This window comes from Pomacea canaliculata, linkage group LG2 (assembly GCF_003073045.1).
Source record: "Pomacea canaliculata isolate SZHN2017 linkage group LG2, ASM307304v1, whole genome shotgun sequence".
NCBI classification, from domain to species: Eukaryota; Metazoa; Mollusca; class Gastropoda; order Architaenioglossa; family Ampullariidae; genus Pomacea; species Pomacea canaliculata.
Window position 1 is genome coordinate 34,454,522 of NC_037591.1, and position 23,082 is coordinate 34,477,603.

Consider the following 23,082-nt stretch of genomic DNA (forward strand, 5'->3'; position numbering starts at 1 on the left):
TCCCATTTTCCACACAGTACTGGTTTATTTCAGCAGTTTTGCAATTAATGTTTCCCACTTTATAAAAGAGACTTAAATATTGTTTGGGGTGACATATTTCACTTACACACTTCATTACTATTACCATGTATTTTGGTAATTCTGAAAAGGAAAATTTTTTGAAGGCATTTAATTTTTGCATTTATAGTGTTTAAAACCTTATCAATTCATACTGCAACAAGTGATTGGCAAACATTTGGGTTAACTAACACAAAACTGCAAGTCACAAGAATATGCACTGCTAGGAAGATTGCTCCCTTGACAGCAATATTTGAAAATGTTAGCAATCTTGCTATATAATTTATTCAGCAAATATAATAGTAGAAGGATAAAGTATCTGTGCATTGGTATGCAACACAGAAAGATTGGCTGATGGCTAGTGCATGTAATTCCAAGCATAAAATCAATTATGTGCAATTTTATTTAAATAATTTTGCACTTTTGTTGGGTAAAGGAGCTAATAGTGCAAACAATTTTTCATTATTTTAGTCTGATGAAAATCTTTGATTTAGTGCACATTATATTGCCTGTTTTAGAGGTCTACACCTCCAATCAAATTAACCCAATTTAGATAAAAATTTACCGTTTGCTTGCCTCTCTGTACTAATAAAAGTGATCTACCAAAACGTTTGTTGCGCTTTACAAAATAGTACAGATGCACACTTGCAAAGTATGTCAATAGAATACCAGATCTCATTTTCGTCAATGTTGGGTCCCATGGATAGGAGTTTATTTCCACATTGTTTCTATCAGTGCCATCCAAGATATTGATCCCAATTTTAAGGTGTGCAGAAGTCTGCATTTCACTTGTAAACACCAAGGAGAACATGCTTAGCAAGATACTTTTGAAAGGTTTATACTTTCAGATTTCTTAATGTGCAGCCAAATCACAAAGTAGAAATTTGTAGCAAACAGCACCAAGTTTTAAGCTCCAAATTCCTGAAGGTTACACCTCACACAATCATACTGCAATCGATGCCTTTACCAAACTTTCAAGCAAACAAAGACGTAAACTTCTGAAGAGAGAATTTTATTTCCAAACAAATTCTGGCAACGTTTACTCGTCACCCTCTTCTTCTTCCTCGTCTTGGTTGATCTGGAAGTAACGCAGCTCAAAGGCTTCCTTTGTACTAGCAACCACTCGCAGCCAGTCACGAAGGTTATTCTTTTTCAGGTACTTTTTTGTCAAGTACTTGAGATACCTGAAACAGTAGCACAGCAGAATATGCAACATTGGAGCAATGGTACAATATATGTAAGTGTTCCATAATTGAATTTCAACCACTATGCATAGCAAATAAGCTTTCAGAACACTAATTTGACTTTAGTTGGAACTACGCATGCCACTTGATATACAGCCTTGCTATCTGCCATTTTAGTTCCTTTATCACACCACAAGAACTTGTGCAGTACACTGGATCATTTTATCTTGACATCAGCATTACCTTTTAGAAAAGGGGATCTCTGATGTAAGCGTTATCTTGTTCTTGTTACGCTCAAGGGCTACAGCAGTGCCAAAGTTGTTAGTCTTGCCTTCAACCTTGATACGCTCATGAAGATACTTCTCCTGTAACAAATAAGATGCCGGATAGGACCAGCAGATTAGGGAAGATGACCCTAATCAGACTAGGGAAGGCGACCCTAGTCACCATATAAAATGTAAGGCAATAGCACAGAAATCCAAATAAATGTAGTTTAGTCAGACAGTGATAGGAATGAAAATATAAATGTAGCATAAAATTTGAATATATCGATGGAAGGGATATTACTGATTTTTCTTAGTCTAAATAAAGTTTGGCTCACATTGTTATAAGTTTCAAAACCTACAGAAGGAGAGAACATAGCCACTTTACTTACAAAGTTTGCAACATCCATGATTCCATCCTCAACAGGGTGAGTACAGTCAATCATGTATCGCAGGGTAGTCTTCTTCTTTTTGCTCTTGCCAGACTGGGCCCTCCCTGTGCCTTTTACTTGTTTTGTCTACGTGTTATATGGAAATTTTAAAAAATCCATATAATGTACAATAACCATTTTATCATCACAAAAATTTTTAATTCCAACTAACACATGGTCGAATGGAAGACACCACAAGCACATGGTCACATTCACATCAACAAAAAAACGAATAAAACGTAATCAGGAAATTTGTTTAGCCGCCACATCTTACAAATTGTCGTTACTCTGATACAGCTGAACTATTTTTATGCCACTATTTTAATGCTAATCTTCGTAATATTAAAAGTTCATGAGGAGTGTTCAACTCACGGGTGCCATGTTCACCGATCGCCACCAGAAAAGGAAGTTCTGCTGTATGATGGGAACGTTACTCCCGCCGACGAGATATATACATTTTTTCTAGTAAAGAGTATTAAGATCTTTACGTATACAAAATGACAGAAATATATATATATAACTAAGATAAGTTACTACATAAATAAACAGCACTTTTAAAAAAAAATAGTAATTAATAATACGGATTGGAAAAAGACACCCTTAATACCATTATTATTATATAATATTTTAATTTCGTGATATTAAACAGAGAAGAATAACCTTCGTATTAAAGTTATTATAAAATTAAAATTTTTATTATATCAATGCTAGTTCTTACAACATTAAGCACTAGTAAATATAAAAAGTTATACTTTCTCGCCATTAAATGAGTTTCCGGTTAGGTGGATAACTTGGTAATGATGGATACACCCCTTTTACCGGTAAGATTACACCGTTCATATCTCGTAAAACTGGCCACATAAGTCAACGATTTATTCAAGTAGGACCTTCAAGAGGAATTAGGTCTAGTAATTATTGCAATAATTTTTATAGAAGATACAAAATTATAATTATATTGCAAAAGATTGCTATCCAGATCCATGTGAACAAATGCATAGTAGGATAAATATACACCATATAGATTTGATCCCTCTCTTACAAAAGCAAGTCTACACTATGTATATCGATTAGTTGATGCATTATTTAAACTCGATTTATGTGTTTTTCAATAATAATATATATTTGAAACAATTGACATCGCCTCGTCTCTGACTTTGACGATGGCATTTATTGTTAAATTGCTGTGACCGAAAGATAAATGTACAGATAATTAAAAAGCATCGCATTATAAAAGGGTAGGAAAACTGTGCGGCAATTGCTGGTACATAATTCCAGATTATTTACTATATTTTTTGCAGTGAAGCAAGGAGAAGACATTCATAATGATTGGTGGGCTTTTTATGTACAATCATAAAGGGGAGGTACTTATCTCACGGGTCTTCAGAGATGATATTGGGTAAATCCAGAGTTTTCACATTTTTTTTTAAATCACATTTACCTTCTTTTTTTTAAACACTGTATAAATATTTTTTTGTGTAACAAGTATTTTTAGACAGTGGAAGAAGAAAAAGGATAATGTTTCTGTGTTGTGCTTTGTGCTAAAACAGGATTTCTTTTGCAACTAAATTAAAATTATTTTAAAATACAGTTGTTACTTTTATTTTTTATAATATATTCATTAAGATGTTTCAAATAGATTGAATATTTCAAGTTAATATAAAATATAAATGTTTTCCTGACTGCTAAAATTCACTTGTTATATTTTTTTTCAAATCCTTTGGTATAGTTAACACAGCTTACATTGGTAACTATATATATATATAAGTTTAGAATAAATTGTTTAAAATGTAGCTTTAAAATAGTTTTCTTAATTTGTATATGTGTTTGTCACTTTCCATTATAAGTTCTCTGCACAAGATAGCATGGTAGATTTTTAATAATCCTTTCAATTTCAGACGAAATGCAGTAGATGCATTTCGTGTCAATGTCATCCATGCCCGACAGCAGGTACGCTCCCCTGTGACCAACATTGCTCGAACCAGTTTTTTCCATATCAAGCGCTCTAACATTTGGGTGGCTGCAGTCACAAAGCAAAATGTAAATGCTGCCATGGTATTTGAGTTTCTGCATAAAATGGTAGAAGTCATGCAGGCATACTTTGGAAAAATCTCTGAGGACAACATCAAAAATAATTTTGTCCTGATTTATGAAATTCTTGATGGTGAGTATAATTTCTAAGTCTGGTTAGGAGTAGATAAATGAGGTGCAGTTTTTGCAATAAATGATTGCAATAAATCTGCCATTGCCACTTTTGTTGTAGTCATGTATATGTTGTTTTAAGAATAGGTAACATTTTCTTAGGATATTCCTCCCATCTGCATCCAAGAGGCAATCTCACTACCTTTTTTCTCCCCTTAAAGTTTTGGCTGGCACCACATTGTATTACCCATTATTTGTTGTCTGCACTTTCACAAATTATATCTCATATCCAATAATGACATCGTTTGTAGAAGCAGTTTAGTAAGTTCAATGTCTGCTTTGAAATATTCTAGCGATTTTCTCATTTGGTATACTGATTGAATTTTTCTGCTATATTACATTTCCTATAATTTTGTCAGCAGCTTATTCTATTAAGTCTATCTAGCAATTAGTAAATGTCAGGGGACTAAACTGAATATTTCACTTTTCAGAAATCTTAGACTTTGGGTATCCACAAAATACTGACACTGGAATCCTTAAAACCTTTATTACACAACAAGGAGTAAAGTCACAAGTGAGTGAACATTATTTTAGAGTCATTTCCTTCTTTTCCATTAACACCAAATCTCCTGTTAAGTTTATACATATCTGTTGTCTCTCTGTGTAACTACAAAGTCTACAGGCAGATGTTCAAATTTTTCTGGTCCATTCTTACTAACTATACATGAATATTTTATTTTGCACTTTAATTATTTCAACATGATAGAAAGATTAAAAAAATGCGCCTTGTCCAAAATGATTTTATCTGTAAAGTGCTCAGAATTTTCTGATAGTTATCTGTTCCTCAAAGCAAACAGCCTCCAGTACTTAAAGCTTTAATGAATCAGAAAATCAGTTGCTGCTCCATGTAGGGATATAGAAAATAGAAGAAAACATAAATATTGCTTGCTTATCTTGCTAATTAATTATATTGATATTGTGACTCTTTTACTACAACTTGTGAAGACCAAAGAGGAGACTGCCCAAATCACGTCACAAGTAACAGGCCAAATAGGCTGGCGTCGAGAAGGTATTAAGTACCGTCGTAATGAGCTATTCCTTGATGTTCTGGAGTCTGTGAATCTACTCATGTCACCACAAGGTAGAGGAATTTATGATTAATTCTTTCACATGATAAGACCAAATTATTTTTAGAGTGATTTGATTCCTAGAACTAATTCCTCACAAAGAACTCTAATCCATAAGCGAATTGCAGATCATGGCATTTGTTTTGAAAAGATATCAAAATTTATTTTTAGTGGTGACCTAACAGGTCTATTAATCTCAGCAACTTAGAAGTTGTTTTTTTTTAAGCTTTAATTGTGCACTTGCAAAGCATGCATTATTCATTATTGTGTTAAAAAACAAATTGAAGGAAATGTTCATTCATAAATAAATCTGGGGTTCTTCAATCAGGACAAGTGCTGAGTGCACATGTGGCAGGACGCATTGTGATGAAGAGTTACCTCAGTGGCATGCCAGAATGCAAATTTGGGATCAACGACAAAGTGCTGATGGAGAGCAAAGGGAAAAGCAGCCTTGATGATTCCAGTCGTATGGGAGGAGGCAGCACGTGAGCAGCTGAATTAGTCATGTTTCAGTCCTAATTTTGGCCAGCACATACATTTATGCACATTTTCACACTTCACAAGTGAAATTGAGTGAGGTTTTTTGTCTTTGTAGAATCAGCGATGTACCTTTTCTCGTGAAGACTAAATGCTAAACAGTTACATTAGACATATTTTGATTTCTTTAGCTTGTATTTTAGAAAAGAAAGGCCTTGTAAAATTAGAAAGTATACTTGTTAGATATTAGTGTGCATACTGTCCACAAAATTTTTGACTATATCTGTTAGAAGAGAGAGACCATGTACAATCAAGCATTGAACTAAAGAAAATATTTTTGTCATGAATCTTCATCCTATCTGAATAATTTTCTTGACAATAATTGATTTTAAAAAACACAGAAAAATGTAAAATACTTGACTTGAATGAAAATAAGGAGTGAACTCTGACAACATTCATCACTTGCAGTTAGTGAATTATTATAATTATAATTTTTTTTATTGGGGAAGTTGTGGTTTTGATAATGAGATGCAGGCACAATAATTGATGGTGACTTGCATAATCAAGTTTGCTTTTAAATATTTCAGAGGAGGTAAAACATCGATTGCCATTGATGATTGTCAGTTCCATCAGTGTGTCAAGCTGAGCAAGTTTGAGACTGAGCATAGCATAAGCTTCATCCCACCTGATGGAGAGTTTGAACTTATGAGGTAAGCCTGTTATTTCATTTGAGAAAATGAATGAAACAAAGTGCATGGTGGGTGTGCTAATACTTTGGTAATTTTCCAGTGTGTGATATGTTACTTTGCATGTCCTAGTATAAGTCTGTTTTCTTCATATTGATGAGCTTTAACTTGAATGCCAGAGCTTTAGGCTCTCATATTAATAGAAACTTAAAGATAGTGACAGATGGCTGGACAAAAGGCAGTGATAAAGATTATTATGGGAAGAAAACCTATGCAAAAAAACTCAAAATCATGTGGTCATTTTTTTTTAAGCATTTCACCTTTATTTTCAATCATGGTATCCTCCATTCACTGGAGCCATTTATACACTAGGTGTACTATCGCTTAACATTTATAATTAAAGTATTGATATTGGCATATTGATAAATGTCTTCTCTTTACAATTGTATGTGTAACCAAGTTATTAGTGAGCTCTATTCTAAGATGAAAGCCACTATTCAGTCAGTAATCTTGGCATGTATTTGATCATTACTCTACAGATATCGCACTACTAAAGATATTAGCCTTCCTTTCCGTGTCATACCACTTGTTCGTGAAGTTGGACGACAGAAGATGGAGGTGAAAGTGGTGGTCAAGTCAAATTTTAAACCATCTCTTCTAGCTCAAAAGGTTGAGGTTAGTATGTGAGTTAAGGCAATGTTATTTCCTGCATTGCTGTCATGTTCAACATGAGATAAATATAAAAAAAATCATTTTTGCAAAACAAATGTCACATTGTAGTTTGTGTGTTTGATATCATGATATGTAGCGTTGTCGGTGTCTTATAGTTGATGCCAGCTTTTCACAGTCTCATCTTTTCTAGTATTTTGATGTCAGAAAGCACTTAAATACAGTATGTTCATGGAGTATGGTTGAAAAATTGAGTTTTTAAGAACTGACATCAGTAAAAGGTGAGAGCTAATACCTTGGGTTGTCTTTAGCTGAAAAAAAAGTTTCTTTGATTGTTCGGCAGGACGAGGAAAAAACACCCTAGTTACCTTGGATAACTAAATTTCTCACAATTTTTTTACAGGTACGCATTCCAACACCACTTAACACTAGTGGTGTTCAGGTAATCTGCATGAAGGGCAAGGCAAAGTACAAAGCGAGTGAAAATGCCATTGTTTGGAAGTGAGTACCTCTTGGCCACTATCATCAGGCTCCACTTTTTTCTTGTGTAGAATTACTCTAGTTAACAATCTTCTCACTAGTGATTTTTGACAGTGGATGTGTATGAATGGCCATTTTAATGCAGAATCAAGCGCATGGGAGGCATGAAGGAGTGTCAACTGAGTGCCGAGATTGAACTGCTGAGCACAAATGACAAGAAGAAGTGGACTCGACCACCAATCTCGATGAACTTTGAGGTTTGTCTTAATTTTTTTCATTTTTTTATATGTTCTGTATCTTTTTATTAAAATGAAATTTATGGTGTAAATTTCAGTTTTGTCATAGAGTTTGATTTAAGTAGAGAACAGTGTTCTAGACTGCAAGATTTTGAAATTTGGGAATGTATGCTAAAACTGCAGATAGAGCCATAATTGTAAAATCTGGAGGATAATGCATACTTTGAAATCAATTTTTTTTTTACTACTCTCACTAGTGAAAGAATCAAGTTTGCCATATTTTAAAATTTAATATCCATGAAAAAATAGTTGCACGAAGGAGCAAGAGCACAAAATAGTCATGTTTTAAATATTTTCATTACTAACAAATTTAAGAAGTATTGCTTGTTACTTTGCTTTATATTTTAGGTTCCATTTGCTCCATCTGGCTTCAAAGTGCGCTACTTAAAGGTCTTTGAATCCAAGATGAATTACAGTGATCATGATGTGATCAAGTGGGTACGCTACATAGGTCGCAGTGGATTGTATGAGACAAGATGTTAGCATACAGACTGATGTTCATCAAGGGCTTACCCACGGGGCATTTCATCAGTCTAATAGAACTGGTCAGAATATTTTCATTCCAAATCTGGTTTATTGTAAATGGAAGAAGCATCTTTTTGTGGACCCAGGAGGAGAGTTATGAATTTTAAATGATTGGTAGTTTCATACATTTTCAGTTTGTGTCTAGTTTGTTAAGCAGTGAGAAGGTCTTCTATTAAAAAAATTCTGTGGGTGTGTTTCAATTATGGTATAATTTGTAATATGTATGTGATATCAGTGATGAAAAAGTATATAAAGGGAGCATGCATCACATAGACAGCTTTGCCCATAATCTAGTGCAATAAAACTAAAGGATATCGTGTGCTGAAGTATCATCTGCAAGGTGACTTATGTACAGCTGGAAACAGTCTTGGAGAAGCAATCTTGAAAAAGAAATTGAACAAGGAGTATTGAAGAACAAGATGAATCAAGAATCAAGTCATCTGCTTCTAACCTAGAATGTAATTGCCAAGCTGAAGTAGTGCATGTTTGTGGGCCCCTAGTTCCTGAAGATATTGGCATTTCCTTGATAGTTTGATGCTGAAGTAGAAGCTAACAACAAAAAAATGTTACATGTTCAAAATCATGTTACTTCTTGGCATTGTTGTTTTCTTATATGACTAGCATAGTTCTCTTCTTTCTCTATGGTGTAGTGATTCAGGTGGTTGTACTTCAGCGCTGAACATGATACAAGGACATATCTGTTTAGCAAATTAGCAGTTGTGAAAAAGAAAAAGTGTAAAAACCTTCAACAGCATGTGTGTTGTGAGTTAATAGTGTATGCATTTGGTATCATTATGCCCTGTAATTTTAGTTATCACTACGTTAGATTGTTTATAGCATTTTATCTATTATAGTGTAAATTAAAAAATGCCTTCTGTTGTACTTAGGGTTCGTGAAACTTGGACAATCTTTTGAACAGAGTAGAGAATCTGAAGATCAACAATTGCTTCTTGCATTCAGATCATATAAACATAGAGATGTTCCTGTTTGAAGCCTTGCTTGCTGTGTATAATTAAAATATGGCATTTCAAAAAATTCTTTTTTTTGTCTATTGAATAAGCCACACCTGATGAAAACTTTTCACTCAGTCAGTTGTTAGAAGCATGTCTGTTTTGTGGCCTCACCTACTCACCTCTGCAGTCATCTCCTTTCTTTAGTTTTAGTCTTCCAAGCACTGTAATGTACCATTCTTTTCTATTCTATTGTTGGACTCGGAAGTGTTAACACGAAAACTTATTAAAGACATTGTAATTACTTACTTTTTCAAATTAGTAAACCTTTCAGAAATAAAGATTTGTGTGTCTAGCATATAAGATTCTGGATGGGTTTTTTTCCTACATTCTGTTGTGATGGCAGGTATGAAATGCAACTTCACTCTGCAGAGATATTGTGTGACCATAAAGTACACGATTTTCATTTTTGCGGCATAATGGGCCTATTTAGAGAGGGAGAGCAGAGAGTATGTGAGTGTTCATGCTTTGATATGTGACTGGCATGAATGCAATGAATATCTGTTTTAAAAAATGCAATGCCTGGATAGCTTGATGTGATCCCTTAAGTGGTAATACCATTGTTTTTACTTTACTGAAATCCTAGGGCATATTTGCTGAGCACAGAATAATGTTCAACAGGATGATACACTCTTTTTATTTTTCAAAAGTATGATTAATCTGAAATCTTTTCCTTGTAAATTAATTTAACATGCATTTTTAAAAGAGGTTTTTGGTAAAACTTCAGTTCTTGTTCAAAGTAGTTTTTGTCTTAACCAAGGGGTGTCCGGAGAAGGTACCATCTACCTGATACGTTCACAAATTTTCATAAATTCCACAATGTTCCTGGAAAAGTTGTCATCAGCAGAGTTGTCGCTTGCAACAACAGCTTTCCGTCCAAACTCTTTTGCCTGGAAGAAGAAAAGTGATTCACATTGATTTTATTCATGAGTATGGCTTCTATATCAGACATCCTCAACATTTTACAATCAAACATTGTAGGTCATAATTTTTATGTAGCTATTATTGCTGCACTTGTACACTATTTACTCCAAACAAGGCACAATGGACATTTTGGATCATTAGTCCACGTAGAACCAGATGTAAACAAGAGATTCATACTATTACACAGTTTTGATGAAATAAGTCACTAATGTTAGTAGTATTGTCCCTAAGAAAACACTATCATTGTGTAGTGGAGAAATAAAACAAAAATTCAATCATGATCTACAACACTGACATCTTGAAGAACTGGAACAGAACAAGGCTTTTCTGGACATCCATCGTAGACTAGGTTTTACATTATAACTGGGTTTACAAATAGAATCAAACTATCGGTTCTAAAAAAGACATTATCTTCTTGGTAACAATAATTTTTTTGCCTGTTGATGGTTTTGTGATGCAGCTAGTGTGTTGGCAAAGTGTCTAGGTGCTTTCCACTGCTGGGTTGCAGCCTGAACTGCTGGCTGGTATTACTGTTTTGGCAGCACTTGCAAAACAAGAACCACCTGCATGTCTCTCCTGCGAGTTTAACTATCCTCTCCACATTGTCCTGTTCGGTGCTTCCATGTGACCCCCTAGTCAAACTGCAAGAACTCAGAGGAGATTTGACTACCACACGTCAAGTATGCCTGATTCTTTGTGGACACACCTGGTGCTTTATGAATCAAACCCCCAGCTGTGGGAAAACATTACCAGGGAGAAGGTTAACTCTAGAAAAAAATGGCAGAAGATATTTTTTTATCTGTGGCATGCAAATCTCTATGAAGGCAGATGCTCAAAGATGTCAGATGCTGACCATGGCATGGCGAGAGCTGAGCATCGATGCATCACACCCTTTTAGTTGTTTCTTTTCTAAATATGGTATCACAGTTCCAGGCCCTAAGCCTCAAAGGGGCCCATCGTTAGGTACTGGCATCTCTAACCCTAAAGGGTCCTAAGCACCTCCCTAGATGACAAGCTTTGGGGATCAGCCACCAACCTACACTTGACAGCAGAGTTCACTGCCTGCATGGGACAGAGTATATATTTATATAAGACAAATAATCGAACACAGAAGAAGAAAAAGCTACCTAAGGTGAATGTAAGTGAAATACTTTAAAAAGATACATCATGCACCTTTTTAATGTCATGCAGAACAAAGTATAGCATTGCCAGTGTGTAACACACTTTAGCCATTCCTAGGGGCTGGTAAATGGGCTGGTGCTCTTGCATATCATAGATTGAGTTCAGAACTTGCACAGCCTCAGCTTCTTGTGCTTCATCTGACAAAACAAATTATCAATCAATAACAGGAGAAAAAATACATCATATTTAAAGATGAATTTAGTGCAAGAAAGGTTCAAAAATGTTTAGGTGTGTGCATGAATAAAAAAAAACACTAAATAAATAAATTAAAATTCCATTCCATCATTCACTAAACAAAAAATATATATGCATCTATAACAGTAATGTAATAATTTATCAAGTAGCATAATGGTATTTTAAAAATTACACTTAACTGTTGCCACTAATTTGATAGTGTACTGAGTTTGTGTGCACAAACTGAGCTTACAGATGAAATATACATAGTTTTTTATGTGGGTTTTTTTTCCCACAAATCAGCAACTAAATGTTAGATGTTAGTAGAGTTTAGCACACTGGTGCTTGAGGACCATACTGGGCATGATATGAAATCTTTCAGGCCGAATATGACATTAAAAATGAAATTATGTTGTGTCTGGTTAAAACGAGAGGGCCGCATGATCGAGGCACCTTTGCAGGCCGAAGGTTGGGCACCCCTGGATTAGCATAACTTTTTTTTAGATACTTTTGTAGACCTTGATTAGCATTTATCACTAAAAATGTTAGCATTACAATAAAAATATGTGGATTTCTCTCAAAGTGTTTAAAATCAAAAATGAATGGTAGTCACAAGACAGCATAATCTCTACTATCCATAAAGTATTTCATAGGAAGTTTTGCTGCTGTCCTAGAATGAATTAGGCTGTTGATGCTGACCTAAACCCTCTTCTTTATCTTCCAGTTTTTCAACAGCCCCGGGTCCCACTCCTCGAGGAGTTGGAGGTGTCTGGGTGCGACACTTGACAATGCGGTCCAGATAAGTATGCCAAATATCTGTCACCTGATAAAATAAAATGTTTTATTTCATCTGCATAGACTGGTTTATTACCATAATCGATTTGTTAAATTGGTATACTTTGCAATAAACTTTAGTAAAATTTATAGAAATTTTGCTGCAAAATAATGTGCTTAAACAATACTCATCACTGAAAAGCACAGGCACCACCGGAAATTTTAGAGACTAAAAAGGCTTTTGATCCCTAATGGCCAAAGGTACATCATCCAAGTCAATATGAAATTTACAGAAATTCCAGCAAGTTCTCACAATTAGATCAATGACTTTTTTCCCTATACAGCTATTAAGGCTTCCTTTAGCCAGTCCTCTCACAGATCATGGACTAAACTTACCCCTACACAGCGAACAATTCTTGACACAGAGAGGATGCTAGCACATATCACAGGCTAGATTAGAATGTTAATTCTTATGTAGCCTTGGTTTATATTTTAAAAAAAAAATTTAAGCCTTCATTTTCCAGTGTCTCTGGAGTGGCCAAAAGTTTAAAAATGACAAAAATTGGTAAGTTTAATCATTAATAATAATAATAGCACATTATACCATAAAGGATGGTTTTAAAAGGAGTCAAGCTGCCTGTTGTGAAATGTCTGTACACAATCACAACTAGAAGTGTTTACGGAATCTTACCTGATTATAAAGAGAATCAGCTATGTCCCGTTTTCCTTGGCGAAAGAACACATTGGCCATGTGGAAGTATCCTCCTGATGTTCTGATGTCATCTGTACCATATTCTTCAGAAGCATTGTAAATCTATGAAAAGTTACATTCCAAAAAATCTGGTGGATTTATCAAGTATTATATTAAATATATTTCAATTGTTATACAGAGTGATACAATATACACATGCAAATCAAAATATTTCATAAAAGTGATTTACTGCAACCCACATCATCAGCTAGCTGGCGTAGTGCTTCTGGAAAATCCCCCTTAGCAGCATTCAGAAGCCCCAAATTGCGATGCAGTTTTGACTGTATGGCCTTTGAGGAATTTGGTGTCTTTAGTATTGTCCAGTTAGCCTGAGCCAGATATTCATCAGCCTGGGACAGTTTCCCTAGACCTAGTCAAAATGGAAATTAAAAAAGTGATATCCTTAATAAAAGTTTATTGTTATGTTTGTTCTAATGAAGATAGTACTTATTACAGATTAAAACAAAATCATTTGTAACCATACATAACGTGTTGTTGTTGTTGTTGTTGTTGTTGTTGTTGTTGTTGTTGTTTGTCCTTAATAATCCCACTTAATTGTTCTCTCTCTCTCTCTTTCATTTTTTTCCTTTTTGGTTTCTTGTTCATATTACAGACTATGAGACCATTTTTTTTAACCAAAAATTGTTTACAAGCAAACAGAATACAATACAGTACAATCAACACATTAGTCTTCATTAAAAAAATGTTTCACTTGCAAAATAGCTAAAGTCCTAAGTTCTGTTAAAGAAATAGTAGTTACATGTATTTATGTTTACCATGGTATCATTCATTTGCTGTTGCTTGTGTTTTTGTTGTTGTTGTTATGTTACTTGTTGGTTCATTTGTATTCTTTCAGGCACAGAGTAATGGACTCGCCTTAACATAAGGAAATGGAGAATGGTGCTCTACAAATTCTTCTTCTTATTATTATTATTATTTACTTCTTTTGTGTTTGGTATATGTCTAGCTGGTTTAAAATGTACATTTATAATTTATAATTCCAGATTTTTGCAATCAGCATTAGGCTGATCACATTACATCACAAAAGGAAAGCACACCATAAAAATCACCATCTTGTACTATTTTTAGTGTGTTTCTTATTAAATATATGTCAAACATATTCAGCAAAGCTTACTTTCTTTTTGAAGAGTTAGCACCTTTCTGCAGAAACATACTCACCAATGCAGGATTCACCAAGAATAAGATAGGATGGCACAAGCTCAATGCTTGTCAAACCATACACTTCTATTGCAAAGCGTAAAGACTGCATGGCTGCTGGCACGGATTGTTCATGCTTTCCCTCAAAGAGAAGCTTTCTGCTGGTTGTTCTAGTCAGATCAATCATGTGTCTCTAAAACAACAAATTATGGGGTTTTCTTTTTAATCCTTTGGTTGTCATTTCTTTCCACAATAAGAGATAATTGGTTTTAAACACAAATTAGAATTATGGTAGGCACAGACAGAGAGCAAGAAGTTATATATGACATGTATCGCATAGCTAGCATATACACACAAAGAAATACACAAAGACAGCTGAGACAGAGGCAAAAATAAAAAGAGGCAATTACATATATGCTATTGTTGATAGGTGTACCTTGGCTCAAATGGAAGCTTTTTAAATAATAATAAGAAGAAGAGGGATGTGAAGAAAAAGTAGATTTTTATTTCCCCACTTAAAAGTATAAGCTCAAAGTGCTGTAAAACAAATCAAATATAAAAATATAGACTCAAAATAACTAATCAGAGACACAGCAAGACAGCATTATCTTCTGTCAGAGTATGCATGTCCTGAAAGAAGGTATGACCAAGATGTTCAACCCCAGTGATATCTGTCCGAGATCAAGTAAAATATCCAAGAAGAGATATCATGATGTAACAGACTGGATACTGAGGAAAACAGGCTAGGTATCAATTTGAGATTTATACCTTTTCTTCTGCAATAGCATCTGCCCACTTCTTTCTTTCTTCATGGGATGGGAGGAAAGGTTGGGGCTTTCTTAATGACATGAGAGTCTGGCATATTTTTTCATGTATTCCAATCCAGTCAGCTCTTTGGTGTTCAACACAGCTGGAGAAAGTCATCCATGTTCACAAAAAACTAAAAATACATATTTGTTTCATCTTTTGATCTGCGTGCCATACGTTTATATGATTCTGTAGATTTATTATCAATAGGCTTATATATATACTTCGTGGTTATTTTTAAATCCTGCTGCACTATAATATAATATAAATAATAAAAATGTCACACACATTCTCTAGCTAAACGATAAAAGACAGTCAACAGTTCTTTAATTATTTATATAGTTCTTTTATTTATAACATAGGTACATTTTATGTTACTGTTTTTTGTAAACATAACAAATATAGAGAAAATGAAAGAACTCACCAATAATATGTAACTCGGCATTGAGTGCACTGCATATAAGCTGGCTTTTGACAAAGTTCACAAAGATATTTGACACCTTTAGGAAATGCGAGAGGATTCAGTGTCATTGTGGCTTGAGATGAACGACAAACACTACGTATCTTTAAATTCCTGCGATTCTGTGTCTAAGCAGCCATCTTCGCTTTAGTCGTTGCTACAGTCATTACGCATGCGTTTGGTGTGGGACTCATGGGCAAACCTGTTCCGGTCTCTAGTTCAAGCATGAGGTTTTGCTCCGAGTTTTGATCACGAACTTGCGTTTCACGTCCGTGATTGGATAATGATGGACATAACAATGTGGGCTTTCGTAGTTGTCGCTGCATTAAGCATTGCATGCTTAATATACAGAGCAGTTCGGTAAGTATTTTTTAAATAGTATTTTAGGCCTAGAACCAGGAGGTATGAAAACGCTATTAAAACTTGAATAGCAAATGACATAGGACTGGAATGAACATTAATTATTAGCAGTAGTAGTGACTGGCTTCTGACTGCTTAAGCCTCTTAGCCTTCTAGTATAACTCATATTAATGTATTTTAGCTCTGAACCTTACTTTATTTTTCATCAAAGCTTTAAAACAGATGCATGAATTTTTGAATGTCTCCTAAAGAGTTCTTAAAGCTATTTAAATTCTGTGCATAATTAATAACAGTTGGGAGTTCCAGTTGGTTGCAGTTCTTTGTAAAAAAAAATGGAGTTTACATTTATTAATGTTGCAACTTTTAATGAAGGCTTTTCCTTCAGAATTTCTAGGGATGTTAGTTTGTGGTGAGGAGAAGAATATACATTCATATCAATGTCAGAAATTTTAATAAATTGAAACATGTGCAGGCCTAAATTGTCCGTTCAAGTCAACTGCTGGTTCTGTAACCAAGATAGCATGGTGCCTTATGGTAATCAGAACTGCTGGGATTGCCCCAACTGTGAGCAGTACAATGGTTTTACTACAGTAAGTGCTGGCTTAAATTGATGGTGTGTGTGCTTCCTTTATAAACATATTTTTGTAGCTGTGTTGTAGCATCTAACAGATTAATGAATTCAGATAAATTCCATATTTTTTATTCGGTACAAAAATGAGCAGTGATTCATAGCTTATAGGATTCTGTGCATAAACTGCCTTCACCTGTTTTGTTGCAGAGTTGATCTTTCTTTTATTTGTGATGGTGCCCTGTATGACTTGTAAGATGTTCAACCTTAGGCTTCTTTTTTTAAAAAAACACCTATAGTATAGTTTCGGCAAGATTCTCACTTGTCTTCAAAGACATTAAGATGGCATGATAGTCTACAATCATTGCAACATTTGTGAAAGAACTTTCTTAACTTTTATCCTTTCTATGTTATATCTATAACTATATTTTTTATGTCATCTTTGATATGTTAACTATCTACAGGATGGAGACTACAACAAGCCAGTGCCAGCCCAGTACACAGAAGAAATTAACCATCCAATTACTTCCAGTTCTTCACAATTTTTAAGTCACAGTGAAGTCCTCTGCAGCTCCTGCCAACGCAATCAGTTATTGAAAGTCAGGCAATTAGCCACTTTTGAACCACTTATAGAGGTATTAAAACAAAGCTTTTCACATTGTATAAAAATCTGTGTTTTTGTGTATACCAGTTGCTGGTCTTGAGTTAATAAGTTTGAGAGTTGCTGTACCCAACTTGGAACATGGTAGAGCATATATAATTGTCATATAATATTTTACTAGAGGTTTGTATGTATCATTTTTAGTTCAGTCAAACTTGTTCAGTTGTAATTGTCTGATATGTTGTTGTTATTTTTAAAATTGTTAACCTATTTATTTTAGAAACATTTTTATAGTGAATATATTGTAACTCACCTATTTGTCATGAAAAGTAGCTATAATTTAAATTGATGCAGGATAATTATGATGAAGAGATTTCATTTTACCGGCAACATCTGGAAAAAGTATATGCATTGTGCCCATCTTGCCAAAAAGCTGTGCAGCAAGAGTTATCTCGTCAAAATCACCTTTTGCAAAAGCAGTACCAACTGGTTCAACTGGGTTCTTCATCTTTTCACGAAGACCACAACATGAAGGTATGACATTTTGAATTAAATGTGATATGCATCTATATTAGCAGGTTTTTTTTTTTTTTTTTTTTGCTTTTTGGTTTTTTTTTTTTTTTGCTTTACAGAGCTATTTATAAAGCTTAACTTCTCTAGTTACTTTTCTCTTTAAACATGCACTAAGCGAGAAATTGTAGAACAGTATGGTCATGGAAATAGATTTTTCCTACATAAAACATAAGTTGCTAACACTATTTAGTGACTCATCTATGACCAAGCATAGTCAAACATGACAATGGAAAAAGATCAGTTATCCCGAATTGTTTTAAGGATTTGAAAGTCGATTCACCTTATAAAAGACAACAAATTTATGAGTGGCAAGTGACTTTGGTGTTATGACTCACTGGTGAGTTCAGAGCTATGACCATAGGCAAAGCAGTTATTAAAAGATTGCAAATACATTAGTAAATGTTGGAATTAATTATTTATTTAATTAAATTTTTTAACTAAAAATCTCTCTCATAATTTTACATGGACATGACAATAACATGATTTGAATAAAAAGCCTTTGAAGATAATGCCAGATTTTTTGCTTTCGTCTTCACTAGGAGCACCAAGCCAGAAGAAGTGTTGACAAACATTTTACAGTATTCTCAATAAGCACAGTAATAACCATAGTGTGCTCCTGTCTTTTCCTGTGGCTTAGTATCAGTCACCACCTACTACAGGATACTTGGATACAGTTGCCATATATTTGCCACATCCTGAAGCAAAGTGTTCCTCCATCAGCTTGCTGTAGCTGTGGGCTGATTGTCTGTGTGGCGTCTAAACTGCTGTTGGGAAAAGAATGGTAGGGTTGATTAACAACTGAAGATAAATATTTTTGGTGCAGCATATCTTTCCTTTAAAGTTGATAGACTTTTTCTGTTTTTTCCAGAATATTTATATTCAGATAGCTTCATTTTCTAAAAGAAGACCATAAAGACTTTAGATCTGTAGGAAGAAGCAGATTTTACCAGATGAACATATAACTTCAGCTGATACTTAGCCAAAAAATCTGATTTTCTTTTCTTTTTATTTTCTCCAGTATATATATGCAGGATGCTGTGCACATAATGGCATGGCTTACAGCATTCATCATTTCCATACCAGACATCATGCTTTTTCCTGTCCACTTCTGTACTGGTGTTCCTGTAGCTTGTGTTCTGTTGTTGTTGGAGTTATTGGTTTGTCTTCAAGGTCACCAGCGAATAAATTTCACATTTCCTGTTATAAGGCGGTAGGTGTGAACAACCAATTTTAATTTAGGACTGTTTTTATACTTTTAAGTACATTTTTTGTAAAACAAACCACAAGCACCATATCAAAAGTAATTCAAACACATCACAATTTGACAATTTCTATTCTGTCAAAACATTTTTTCTCCCATTTTGCTTTTACATTTAATATGGTACTTGACTATTGTATTATCATCACTCTCATCAGTGGTTTGGTAATAAGTGAACAGATCGTGTGACTTTATTAGGGTCTATACACTTGTTACAAGATGGGGAAACTGAACACGAATGATGATTTCATCAAGTCAGAGTTTTTAGTTGAAAGATATTCTTATTTTCAAATTATATAAAGTATTATTGCATATTTTGGTTCATTACAGTTGTTCCTTCAGCTGCTCAGCATCCAGTGACATGGGTAAAGAAGAGACTTCGTCTGATGATATATCTTCAGTAAGTGCTGACCAGCATCCAACAAAGGAGTCTCTTAACAATACACCAATGTCACAAAAATCTTCACTTGCAAAAGCAAGTAACAAGGTCTCTGGTGAGCCAGAAATGGACAGACTTGGAGAAGACTTGAGTTGTTTTCAAATTGGCACTTCAAGCCATGGTCATAAAGGTATGAAACTACACTCGGAGCAGCTTCCCTTTGTGATAAACACACAAAGAAGATTCAGTTAGCTCTTGTTATTTCAGTAATTGCAATCAAAGAAATAATAAGATTCATAATATACTGATCAAGCTTGAAGAAATTTGGCTTTTAATTAGTAAAGTCTAATGTTCATTTCTGAACATGAAAACGTTCTTGATACAATTTTTGTTCTTTTCTTTGCCACAGAATGTCAGTAGTTTGATCATTCTTACTTATATTCTGATCAATTGCTTTTCCACAAGAAAATATGTTATCCATCTTATGTACAACATTTCTTGCATTTATAAAATACAGTTTTTACCTGTCATAAGCACATCCTCTTTACCTAAGGGCAAGTCCTTGTTGTACAGACTTTTATAGATTTCTGAAAAAATTTTAATGCACACTTAAAACTTCAATCTCTGATTTAAGCAGTCAGGTTTAATTAAAAATATGACAGAGTTTGTCTTTTTATTTAAAGGTTGAGATAAAACTGAATAAATAAGTAACAAACAAATCTTGTGTAGGTCATCCAAATGAAATCGGTGAAGATATTTTCAAGCAAAGTGCAAGTGTACCTAAGCTAAGTTCAGGTACACCCTTACCTCGACCATTGATTTTCCCTGCTAAGCTGGATTTTGTCTCCTTTTCAAAGCTTCCAGGTACCTTTATTCATTTTGTTTATTTTGATTGAAGTGTGCTTGTCTGATATAAACATATATTTGTGTGTGTGTGTGAAGATCTTGGAGATAGGCTTAATGTTCAGAAATATTTGTAGCCAAATGTAATTCTTGATTAATAGAAATCATGTAGCTATATGACTTATTTATGTTAACAATATTTTATAATGTTTATTTTTGCCTAAAGGTGACTACATTCTGGCATTCAGTAATGTGCAGGTAAAAGCAAGCTAACACAGCAGAATGTAGCCTTGTCTAATGCAAAGCAATGCATGACTGGTAGTAAAAATATGTGGCAAACCAAAAAGCTAGATATCTTCTTTTCTAAGGAAATTCAGATAGGTAAGCTTAAATGTTTTCACCCATTTTTTTCTAACCAAGCTTTGACCTGATCCTTTTATTGCTTTATTAATATCTGTTAATAAGTGGAATTATTGCATCGAGCATGATAATTATCTAGCTTTTTACTCTGTTGCCACTTTGATCATTTGGGGTCATCTGGAAGCATATACGTCTTGTCTGCATTTCCAAATGGAATGGACAACATCATTTTTTAGCTTAAAACACCTGACTCATTGTGTAACATCGGTGAAAACAGACGAAGCTTCATTCATGTGTGTTTCGTTGTGTGTGACTTGCAGAACCTCAGCAAAAGCTCCACAAGACTCAAGGTCTTTTTGTCCAGAATTGGAACACTTTGTCTCAGCCCACAGAGAGTGTTTTGCTCAAAGTGCCTGGTCCTGGCGAAAGACTAAATGGTGACTTGAAGTCCAAGTCATGGTGGCGAAGTAGCTCTGATGTTGCAGAATCTAACAACTACAAAAAGGCAGCCAAAGAAAAGTCATGGTTTGTGAATCCTACGGAATGTGATAGTACTACACCAAATTTACCTGACATTACATCTTGCCAGCGAACACATACATACAGGCAAAGCTCTCAGCTTCCAGAATTTTCAGATGATGAGGAACCATTAACAGCTGATAGGTCTTCTATATCTGGGAGCATTCAACGGCCAAACTCAGGTGCATATTATTTTCCCAAAGAGTTTTACATGGATTAAATTAATATTTAAATTGAATTTTAAATGAATACTGTTGTCAAGACATCTTTATTTTTTAAGGTTAAAAGGTTTCTGTGATGTTACCATGTGAACGAGTGATGGGAGAACAAAATAAGAGTCAAAGTAACCTGCATGCTCTTGACAGTAAAGCTCCCAATTCTCACATTTCCTTCATTGTTGCTGCATTACTGAAATTACTATAACCACTTTCTCACTGTAGCTTTCATGATATTTCCCTGTATGTTCATGATATCAGGGTTTAAATGTCTTTTTCAGGCAATGGTCCTTTTTTGTACTGAAGCTTTAAGCCATTATGTTAAGCATCTGTCCATTTTCTGAATGGGAAAAATACAAGGCTATCTGTATCCAGGCTTTTTTTAAATGTAGTCACTTGTAAGGGGAAAAAAATCCTCCAATTAATTTTTGACATTTCTGTTCATAAGTAATAATTAACAAAAAAATCAGTTACAAAAAAACAATAGATAACAGTCACTTTACAAAAGAAAAAACACAGATTTTAAAAGGGATCATGATTGTCTTGTGAATTGCTTATTCAGTCTTGAATTGCTTTGCATAGTCCAAGATTTTAGTTGTATAGTTCAGAACTGCTCTATGAAGGGAGTTATGATCGAGTGATGCCATTACGAATGATATTGGAAAGAATTAAACAAGAAAGAACTTTTTTTGGAAGAACTATCCTTAAATGGACTTCTGCCTCTGGAACTTAAACTCATACTGTACGAACAATTAACTTAACAATAATAACAATTTTACTTACTGCACAAGTATATCCTGTTTTATTAAAAAACTTAAAACTTTCGTTTTTCGTGATCTGTCAATTCAACTAATTTGTACTACCACTCGGTAGTCTCCATTAATATGTGAGGAGAAGTAGATTCTGAACTTAAAAACACTTTATTTATTTCAGGTCTTTCATATCAATGGATTTTAATGTGGATTACAGTGCTGATCAGTTTGGCAACAAATGCATTTCTTACATGGATGATTCTGGAGAAGAGATGACCATAAGAAACAAGATTTCTACATGGTGATACAAATATAGAAATGAACATAATGAGGACAAGGCACTAAAATGTGATGCCCAGTCTTAAAAAAACATAAATCTGTGTTAAAAAATTATGTGATTTGTGCTTTTTTCAATATTCAGGGATACTGAAACTTACTGTGTCATCATTGTAATTTCAACTCTTCTTATTTTCAGTCACTGCCATGAAATATACCCGTTGCTTCTATAATAAAATTATTTAATATTTAATAAAAATGTTAAAAATGAACATTGATGAAGATTTAACACCATACACTACCCTTTTCAAAGTTGCCGAGGTTTGTACAACTAATATTCAAAACCTGTTAGATGCATACATGAGATCTCTTACTGTTGCGAGATGTTTAAGGATTATTATTCTTAAAAAAGGATATACATTTCATAAATCTGGACAATTTAAAGAAGAAAGGAGGGTCAACGCAAATTTAGTTCATGGCCCGGTGATTCATGATGCCTAAACCTCACTCAAAAGTATGATGCCACATCAAAGGCAATCCAGCTCCTGCACTTATGTGTGCTGGCTCAATCCTTCAGTTCTAAAAGTTTGCACCCCATTTGTATTTGTATCATTGTTGTGATTTCTGTTATAAAACCAAGTCATTTGTGTGTTATCCAATAGATTATTTATAAGTTTTAAAACATTATCTAAAAGAAAATACTTTCCACTTTGACAAACCATGTACAATCAAAACATGATCTCTTGTACTGCACAGCTACTTACAAACCAGAAATAATTAAAAAAGATTTTTAAAGAATGAAGA

The 23,082-nt window shown here is 34.2% G+C and overlaps 4 protein-coding genes across 5 annotated transcripts; 2 read left to right on the plus strand and 2 right to left on the minus strand.

The window, feature by feature from the left end:
- Window positions 1-1,053: 1,053 nt before the first annotated feature.
- Window positions 1,054-2,456, minus strand: LOC112556341 (60S ribosomal protein L22-like). Its single transcript, XM_025225238.1, has 4 exons — window positions 2,308-2,456; window positions 1,897-2,022; window positions 1,485-1,606; window positions 1,054-1,241 (listed from the first exon to the last, which is right to left on the minus strand). Exons 1-4 carry the CDS (start codon window positions 2,314-2,316, stop codon window positions 1,097-1,099), a joined length of 402 nt encoding a protein of 133 aa, XP_025081023.1. The 5' UTR covers window positions 2,317-2,456; the 3' UTR covers window positions 1,054-1,096.
- Window positions 2,457-2,635: 179 nt separating this feature from the next.
- Window positions 2,636-9,647, plus strand: LOC112556337 (AP-2 complex subunit mu). The gene is made up of 11 exons (XM_025225232.1): window positions 2,636-2,756; window positions 3,234-3,331; window positions 3,831-4,096; window positions 4,566-4,648; window positions 5,080-5,215; window positions 5,530-5,686; window positions 6,266-6,388; window positions 6,904-7,039; window positions 7,437-7,534; window positions 7,659-7,770; window positions 8,158-9,647. The coding sequence occupies exons 2-11, from the start codon at window positions 3,258-3,260 to the stop codon at window positions 8,290-8,292; spliced, it is 1,320 nt and encodes a 439-aa protein (XP_025081017.1). The 5' UTR covers window positions 2,636-2,756; window positions 3,234-3,257; the 3' UTR covers window positions 8,293-9,647.
- A 313-nt stretch (window positions 9,648-9,960) lies between these two features.
- On the minus strand, window positions 9,961-15,756 carry LOC112556339 (zinc finger MYND domain-containing protein 12-like). The gene is made up of 8 exons (XM_025225236.1): window positions 15,539-15,756; window positions 15,076-15,217; window positions 14,329-14,500; window positions 13,350-13,519; window positions 13,090-13,212; window positions 12,324-12,447; window positions 11,442-11,587; window positions 9,961-10,234 (listed from the first exon to the last, which is right to left on the minus strand). Exons 1-8 carry the CDS (start codon window positions 15,643-15,645, stop codon window positions 10,127-10,129), a joined length of 1,092 nt encoding a protein of 363 aa, XP_025081021.1. The 5' UTR covers window positions 15,646-15,756; the 3' UTR covers window positions 9,961-10,126.
- Window positions 15,716-23,055, plus strand: LOC112556335. 2 transcript variants are annotated; one of them, XM_025225230.1, is made up of 10 exons: window positions 15,716-15,934; window positions 16,407-16,524; window positions 16,967-17,137; window positions 17,458-17,637; window positions 18,216-18,457; window positions 18,695-18,886; window positions 19,265-19,503; window positions 20,043-20,177; window positions 20,837-21,217; window positions 22,184-23,055. In XM_025225230.1, exons 1-10 carry the CDS (start codon window positions 15,858-15,860, stop codon window positions 22,276-22,278), a joined length of 1,830 nt encoding a protein of 609 aa, XP_025081015.1. In that variant the 5' UTR covers window positions 15,716-15,857; the 3' UTR covers window positions 22,279-23,055. The 2 variants fall into 2 exon arrangements, with proteins under 2 accessions (XP_025081015.1, XP_025081016.1); XM_025225231.1 differs by lacking the exons at window positions 20,837-21,217; window positions 22,184-23,055 and adding an exon at window positions 20,383-20,579.
- Window positions 23,056-23,082: the final 27 nt, after the last annotated feature.

Coding starts and splice junctions, on each gene's coding strand:
- LOC112556341 (XM_025225238.1), bottom strand. Junction 1,607..1,896: donor TCATGGATGTTGCAAACTTT/GTAAGTAAAGTG, acceptor TATTTGTTACAG/GAGAAGTATCTTCATGAGCG. Junction 1,242..1,484: donor GAGATCCCCTTTTCTAAAAG/GTAATGCTGATG, acceptor CTACTGTTTCAG/GTATCTCAAGTACTTGACAA.
- LOC112556337 (XM_025225232.1), top strand. CDS start 3,258: ATGATTGGTGGGCTTTTTATGTACAATCATAAAGGGGAGGTACTTATC. Junction 6,389..6,903: donor GGAGAGTTTGAACTTATGAG/GTAAGCCTGTTA, acceptor ATTACTCTACAG/ATATCGCACTACTAAAGATA. Junction 7,771..8,157: donor CAATCTCGATGAACTTTGAG/GTTTGTCTTAAT, acceptor TTTATATTTTAG/GTTCCATTTGCTCCATCTGG.
- LOC112556339 (XM_025225236.1), bottom strand. CDS start 15,645: ATGACACTGAATCCTCTCGCATTTCCTAAAGGTGTCAAATATCTTTGT. Junction 14,501..15,075: donor ATGCTATTGCAGAAGAAAAG/GTATAAATCTCA, acceptor TTGTTGTTTTAG/AGACACATGATTGATCTGAC. Junction 12,448..13,089: donor CTGATTCTCTTTATAATCAG/GTAAGATTCCGT, acceptor TTATTTTATCAG/GTGACAGATATTTGGCATAC.
- LOC112556335 (XM_025225230.1), top strand. CDS start 15,858: ATGATGGACATAACAATGTGGGCTTTCGTAGTTGTCGCTGCATTAAGC. Junction 17,638..18,215: donor ACGAAGACCACAACATGAAG/GTATGACATTTT, acceptor CGTCTTCACTAG/GAGCACCAAGCCAGAAGAAG. Junction 18,458..18,694: donor CTGCTGTTGGGAAAAGAATG/GTAGGGTTGATT, acceptor TATTTTCTCCAG/TATATATATGCAGGATGCTG.